This window comes from Leptonychotes weddellii, chromosome 6 (assembly GCF_054177405.1).
Source record: "Leptonychotes weddellii isolate Sample4059 chromosome 6, ASM5417740v2, whole genome shotgun sequence".
Classification (NCBI taxonomy): Eukaryota; Metazoa; Chordata; class Mammalia; order Carnivora; family Phocidae; genus Leptonychotes; species Leptonychotes weddellii.
In genome coordinates this window covers 135,713,638-135,720,706 of record NC_138374.1, presented here as the reverse complement: position 1 = coordinate 135,720,706, position 7,069 = coordinate 135,713,638, and the positions used below count along the sequence as shown (strand labels likewise).

The window sequence follows — 7,069 nt, the reverse complement described above, 5'->3', positions numbered from 1 at the left end:
GGGGAGAGGCACACATCGCATCCCCACCCCAGCATTCAGTAGTCCATCGAGAATTCCCAATTTCGGGAATCTAGGGGTTAGATTCTGGATGTGGGATTAACAAGAAAAAAACCCAGGGATTTTGTGCTTTTTGACTCCAAGACCCACCACCTGCCCACCGCGTTCCCCCCTCCCCCCATACTCACACGCAGACACACACATGCACTCTCACAGTGCCTCCCCATCACGGCCATCCCCCGGCCCAGGGGCAGGTCCTCGCCCGGCCGCCCCCACAACCCGCCGCCCCCTCGGCAGCGCGGGCCCCAAGCTGCGTGTGTGTGACGGCTGGGGCGCGGTGGCCGGTCCCTGCCCCCCCCCCCAAACCGGGTCCCGCGCCGCGGGCATCTCAGTCCCGGCGAGGGGTGTGCGTGCGCGCCGGGGGCCTGAGGGCTGGGGGAGGGCTGGGGGAGGAGACGTCAGGAGGGGCGGGGAGGGAGGGGAGGGGAGGGGAGGGCCCGGAGGAGCGGAGAGCGGAAGAGCCCCGGAGAGCGCGAGCTGGGCGAGCAGCAGCACCGGGCGGGAGAGGGCCGGGCCGGGGCGAGGGCGGTCCCGCGGGGGCCCGGGAGGCGGGGAGGGCGGGGGCCGCGGCTGGGGGCCGAGGGCTCAGGAGAGCGCAGGGCAGGGAAGTGAGTTTGTGCGCGCGGGGGTGCGCGCGTGCGAGTGTGTGTGCGCGTGTGCACGCGCGTGTGCAGGGCCGGGGGCGGGCTCCGGCCCCGCTCCCTCCTCCCGCCCGCGCCCCGCGCTCCGTCGCCAACTCGGAGCCCCGGCGCGGCGGGCGGCGGGCAGCATGCTGAGCCTCCTCGTCTGGATCCTCACTCTCTCCGACACTTTCTCCCAAGGTAAGCCCCGCCGCCTGCTCTCGGCGCCTCGCCGGGCAGGCAGCCCGCCCCCCCCACCCCGGGCGCGGGCCCGACTTTCCCGCGGATGCGCCCAAGTTGTCCCCGGCCGCGAGCGCTGGGGTCGGGCCGTCGCGGGACCCGAACGCGCACACAGCGCCCTCCCGAGCCTCGGGCGCCCTCCCTGCCTCTGCCCGCCGAGGCCGGGAGTCCGCACGCCCGGGTCCTGCGGGAGGGGGGGCGGAGGGGGTGATGAGGGCTGGAGGAGGGTGGGATTTCAGATTTGGGGTGGGAGGTGCGCGGAAAGCTGGGGACCCGGCTCCCGAAGATGCCACGAAGGGAATCCCGACTCCAGCCTAGCCCCTGGTTTGGGGGGGTTGGGCGCTCCAGCCTGTCTGGGCCGCCCCCTCTGGAAACGGGGAGGGCTGCCTGGGGGCCTCTGGTGGGACTCCTGCTCGCGGAGGCGCCGGCTGGGGAGCGGACTTCCACAGGCAGCTTCGGGCTGGCTGGATATTCAGGGGGGCACTTGGAGGGGGGCTTCACATCCCACTTGGGGGCGGGAAAGTGTGGATGTCGGGGCGTATTTGGAACTGGCAGGGGAGAAGCTGGGAAATGAGGGAGAGGTTGAGAGAGATGAGGACGTTAGTGTATCCTGAGGCTGGGGGTTGTGGGGGGGAGCTGAGGAAACAGAGGGCCCAGGCTTCAGCCAGCACTGGGCTCTGTGGGTGTGCATTCTGGCCTCCTGAGTCTCACTCTAAGGAAGAGTTAATCCTGCCGAGCTAGCCGCCCCCTTCCAAAAATGGAGCTGACACACAAACACCAAAAAACAGTCATAGACACCGAGACAGACGACTCACCTACTGAGACAGATATACCCACAAGCATCCCCAAACGGAGACAGACACATACACACAAAGGCATTGACACCCGGAGGAACACAGATTCCTCCCCCACGTCGGCTTGCACGTTCATGCACCCAAACACATCAAAACTCACCCAGACACAGTGCATGTATGCGGGCGGGCATTTACAAGGATGCAACACACACACTGAAACCCTTCTACAGAGACCAACCCTCCAGCAAACAAAGAAACTTGAACAGACGTTCATATAGGCAGACACCTACGGAGGTGGACAGACTACATCATGGAGGAGGTGGTCCCCTTTTGGGTGGAGCGGAATCTGGGTGGAGGGAAGTCCACTTGGGGTAGAACACCCTCAGGTATTGCCCTGTTCTTAGTTCCCTTCCTGGGCTGGGGTGTGTGTGTGTGTGTGTGTGTGTGTGTTTAGGGGTGGGGTGTTGTGCTCGACACCTCCTCTCCTTACCAGGCCCCTCCCCAGCTCCCAAGGCAAAGCCTGGCTGAGTTGGTGGGGGGCTGGTCTGGATCTTTCTTTCCTGTAAAGTCACCCATGCCCCCCAACACAGGCTTAAGATCTGGGAAGGGCGCGCATCCCCAGTGTGAGCGGGGTGAGAGGCGGTGCTGGGGAAGGAGGCCTGGCCCTGGGGTTGGCAGGACAAGCAGCCGCTTGGCAGAAAGTTGGGAAGAGGACGCAAGTTCTGACTTTGTTCAGCTGGCTGCTAGGGGGGTGAGGGGGGGGCTTCAGTAGCAGCGTGTGTTGGGGGCAAGCTTATGTCTGCCCCTTTCCTGCAGCCCCAGCATGTCAGCAATATGGAACAAAATGAGCTTCAAGGAACAAAAGCTGCAGTTAGCAAACAGGAGAGACATGTGGATTGAATCGGGAACAGAATCGGTCAGAAAGAGAGGAGTGTGCTGTGTGCCTTCCTCCCTTTGGGGAGGGGGAGGGTCGAGGGTCGGGTCAGTCAAGCTCCCACCTCCTTGCCTTCCAGGAGGCTGAAAGCAAGACCCGAGACCCTAAGGAGTGTGCGAGTATTTGGGTGGGGGAGGGGTGCCAAAGGAAAGGAAGGGGGAAAATGGACAGGGAGGGAAGAGGAAGTCCAGCCTAGGTTCCTGGGAGGGACTGGGGAGCCAACAGGGAGGGAAGGAGCAGGGACCAAGGATGGAGACTGGGACACTCACAGGGTAGGTGACCTTCCTTGGCCTCCATCCTTAAAAAGAAAGAGTTCCAGGCCAGGGACTGGGGTAGTGGGAGACGAAATAGGGGAGGGGGTATGGTGGGGGGGTTGGGGGGGAGGCTGGTGGTGGGGAAGAGGGGAGAAGGTGGCAGAAGGCAGTCAAATTGAGGGGGAACAGAGAGGAGGGGGGGAAGGAGAGATTCAGCCCAGGCAGAGAAATAAAAATTGCATTTTAAAGAATTTCAATGGGCTTCATCAATCTTCATTTTTCACTAAATAATTTTCTGTATCTTATCTAAATGAAAACCATTATCCTTCCCCCCGTTTCCATCATGCGCCGGCTCCTCAGACTGATTGCGCTGAAAATTGAAATATTTATTCATTTTCTGGGAGATTTTTTCGCTCCCCAGTCTCTGGGAGGAGAAATTGAAAAAGAAAGATTATAGCTAATCAGAGCAATGTGGGATGACAGGCTGGCTCGGGGCGGGAGCTGCCTCTGGGGGATGGAGGTGGGGGTAGGAGAAAAATCTGTCCCTCCAGCCCCCAGCGGTCCCCAGGTACCCCTGCCATGGCTTGGCAGGGGGCTGAGGAGCCAAGGGAAGAGCCAAGAGCCTCCTAAATCCCTAGGATTGGACGGCCTGAGTACAGCTCTGTCCTGGCAGAGAACGGGAGTGTGGAAGGATCGGTAGTTGGGATCTGCTCTCCCCTCCCCGCTGCACACGGGCTGCAGATGCCCCACCTGTGTCTGCCCAGCCCAGAGCAGGCCTTGAGGCTGGGGAAGAGGCTGGGGAGACATGGCAGAAATCAGGACGCCAGGTCCCCCTCTGACCTTGATTGGGCTCTACTTCCACTCAGAGCTAAAGGAAGCCTGTGAACCCATGCTCCGTGCCTGGCATTGCTCCTGGACCTCAGAGAGTCTCGGATCAGAAGGAGGAGGCGTGGAGGCCTTTGCTCCCACCTTATGCTGGTTACCAGGCCCCTGGCTTATGGTTGTCTTGCTCTGCCTGGTTCTCTGGTGGGGCAGGGACCAGGAAGCCAGCACTGGCCGGCTCTCACCCTTTGCCACGAGAGCCCAGTGCTCTGATGGAAGCTCCTCTGGCCTTTGTACCCTTGGGGACCGGGTCTTAATTTCTCCTCCATCCCCTCAGCCTCTGATGCCAGTGTTGCCCACTCGGTGAGTGCCCTTGACTTTGATCAGTTGATTGGTTTGATGCAAGCGCTAGAGTGTGGGAAAGGCACGGTCTACCTCCGAGGCCCCAGGCTAGTCGCTCCCTGGTTACACCCCCTTGGCCACTTGGTAGACATGTCATGTCAGCTTGAGCAAGGTGTGCGCCTTCGCCGGGCCTCACTCTGCTCGCCTGTGCAGCGAGGACAGAAATCGCACCTCCCAGGGCTGGGATGGCAATGCATTGTGCTGTGTGTGCCTAGTGCATGGACCGGTGTCTGGCACAGGGAGCAGGGCTCAGCAACGCTTGCCATCAGGACCTGGTGGCTGCACGTGGAGGGGCGGCAGGTGGGTCGTCTGTGTCTCCTCGCAGCTCTTCTTTATGCTTCTCTGTCTTCTCACTCCAGCTGCTCCGATTCTTGTCCTGGCCTTCCGCCTCCTCGGGGACCTCTCCTGGAGAGGACTGGGTCTCGGAAGGCCCAGGAGGGGACACTGAGCAGCCCCTGCGGGCTGGAGATCTCGGAAGCTCTGGGGCTGGGAAGAAAGCAGAGTGGAAGAAGCTGGCACTCCAGGGAGGAGGATCCGGGGCTCTTGCGGGCAGTGAGGAGGGGACACTAGCCTGAGGTGGCCGCATTTCTGAGGCTGGAAATAACACAGATCATTTGTGGTGCCCTCGTGCTAACTACTTCATATGCATTCTCTAGTTTAATCTCTGCAACAAGCCCTGAGATCAGCTCTGTAATTGTCCCCCTTTCATGGATGGGGAATTGAGTTTTAGACAGGTTAAATATCTTGCTGGTGGTTGTGGGAACCGACTGACCTCAAAGCCTGTACGAACACGCGCACCCCTACCCCTGCCCTGTCCAGGGACCCCACAAGCCCCCAGGGACTGATGCTGGACTGGGACAGATCTTTCCCAGTCCAGAGTGGAAGGGGACTAGGGAGAAAAGGGAGTGAGCATCCCGTAAAGGTAAACTCATTCCCATTTTAAAAACAATCCTTTATTTCGAAATTCTGTCTTTCCACATTTTTTAGTATCGGATGGTTTTTCTTGGATGGTGTGATGGTGCTCAAAAGTGGCTTTTTTTTTTTAAAGGACTTTACTTGGCAGATGAAAAGGGTTGCAGCCCTGTGTTTGTTTCTGATTTTGAACACGGCCTTACAGGTCTGTGGACCACACGTCTGGGAACTCCACACCAGGCGGACTCCTGGAGGGGCCAGGATCACACAGAGGCAAGGCGCGAGCGTGGGGCGGCCGGTCACTTCCAAGCCAGGCCCTTCCTGGCAGACACAGAGGCTGGGGGCTCAGGGGCCGGATCTAGTGGGTTTTGAGATGCCGTTGCTGCCAAGCATGGGTGAGGAGCGCTTGTGGGAGCGCATCAAAATTCCTTCATATTGAAGTCCTACTGTGTGCTTTTCATATTATCCCTTATTCCTTATAATGGCCTTGTGAAGTAAATCCTTCCCCCTCATTTTATAGATAAGGAAACCAAAGCTGAGTTTAATTAACTCGTTCAAGGCCATACCTGGGGTGTTAGATCCCAGATTAAAACTCTCTTTGTGCGGCTACAGAGCCCACACTCTGCCAGGCACCTCCGGGACGGGCGCACGCACGTGGGTCGGGCCTCCCTTGGAGCTGAGGCAGCCTCGGAGGGGAGAGCGGTCTTCCTCTCCTCCTCCCCACGCTGGGGGGCAGGCTGCTCCTGGTGCCTGGCCCTTGTCCGTCTCCTTGCCCCGCTTTGATGGCTCTCTTGTTTTATTGAGAGTGGGTGGGAGCTGTGCATCCTGCCCCTGTCTGTGAGCAGAAGGAGGTTTGCAATGCGTCAGCCCCCTTTCTTCTACCCGTAGTTTCTAACTGTGTATTTGTGTGGTGCCCTGCATTTCAACATTCTCACATGTACCATCTCAATTAATAGAGATAGATGACCATCCTATGATGCAGGCTGGATAGTTACGATTTCTCCATTTAGTAGATGAGAAAACAGCATAAGAGCTTAAATGACTTGCGAAGGGTAGTACTTGGACTGGAGGGAAGAGCTGGGGGCCAGTGCCTTAATCTCTCTGATTTCTGGGGGCTGTTTCCCCGTGGAGGACAGGGAACTCCCTCTCCATGCATCCAGAGCTGAGAGAGCCATGGCCCTTCTGACCTCCCAGCTCCCGCCTGGTTTCTTCCCGGCACCTTCAGGCCATCTTCCTAGGCAGGCTGTGGGAGGAGGCTCTGGCCCGGAGAGGGCTGGGCGTGTGGGGCTGGGTGGTCAGCGGTGGAGGAGAAACACCGGCCATGTTTTTGATCCTGAAATGTGAGGCCAGGGAAAGGCAGTCTCGGGGATCGGGAGAGAATGGGCTCACTTCAAGGGAGGGAGAAGATCATTTGTTTTTGTGGAGGATGCACTTTGTGTTTTGTACGTATTAGTAACTAACTTAATACTGACAGTCATCTGTGAAAGGCAGGAGTCACTATCCTCATTTTATAGACGGACAAAGAAGACCCAAAGAAGATAAGCAGCTTGTCAGAGATGAAGCAGCCAGGAAGTGACAGAGCCAGGGCTGGAACGCAGGTGCGGTGGGGATGGGGAATGATTCTCAGAAGAAAGCCCCACTGGACCAGCATTTCCCCTCTTCTGCTGCCGCATGGAAGTCTGTGGACACAGGCCCCGTGCACTGCGTGTGTGCCCGCCTGCACACTCACCCCCCCTGCACGCTCACCCCACCTGCACGCGCGCACACTCACCCCGCCTGCACGCTCACCCCACCTGCACGCGCGCACACTCACCCCGCCTGCACGCTCACCCCACCTGCACGCACGCACACTCACCCCGCCTGCACGCACGCACACTCATCCCGCTGATGCACACGAGTGCATCCCGTCCGCACACTCACCCTGCCTGCACGCTCACCCCACCTGCACGCGCGCACACTCACCCCGCCTGCACTCACCCCGCCTCATGCGCGCACACTTACCCTGCCTCATGCGTGCATGCTCACCCCACCAAC

At 59.5% G+C, this 7,069-nt stretch overlaps 1 protein-coding gene across 2 annotated transcripts in view; it reads left to right on the top strand.

Moving 5' to 3' along the window:
* The first annotated feature begins 599 nt into the window (after nucleotides 1-599).
* Nucleotides 600-7,069, top strand: part of KIRREL1 (kirre like nephrin family adhesion molecule 1) — an 87,474-nt gene continuing 81,004 nt past the window's right edge. For both annotated transcript variants that reach the window (XM_081825361.1, XM_081825360.1), the window contains exon 1: nucleotides 600-878. In XM_081825361.1, the coding sequence (XP_081681487.1) occupies nucleotides 827-878 (52 nt within the window). In that variant the 5' untranslated portion in view covers nucleotides 600-826. The remainder of the gene's footprint in view (nucleotides 879-7,069) is intronic.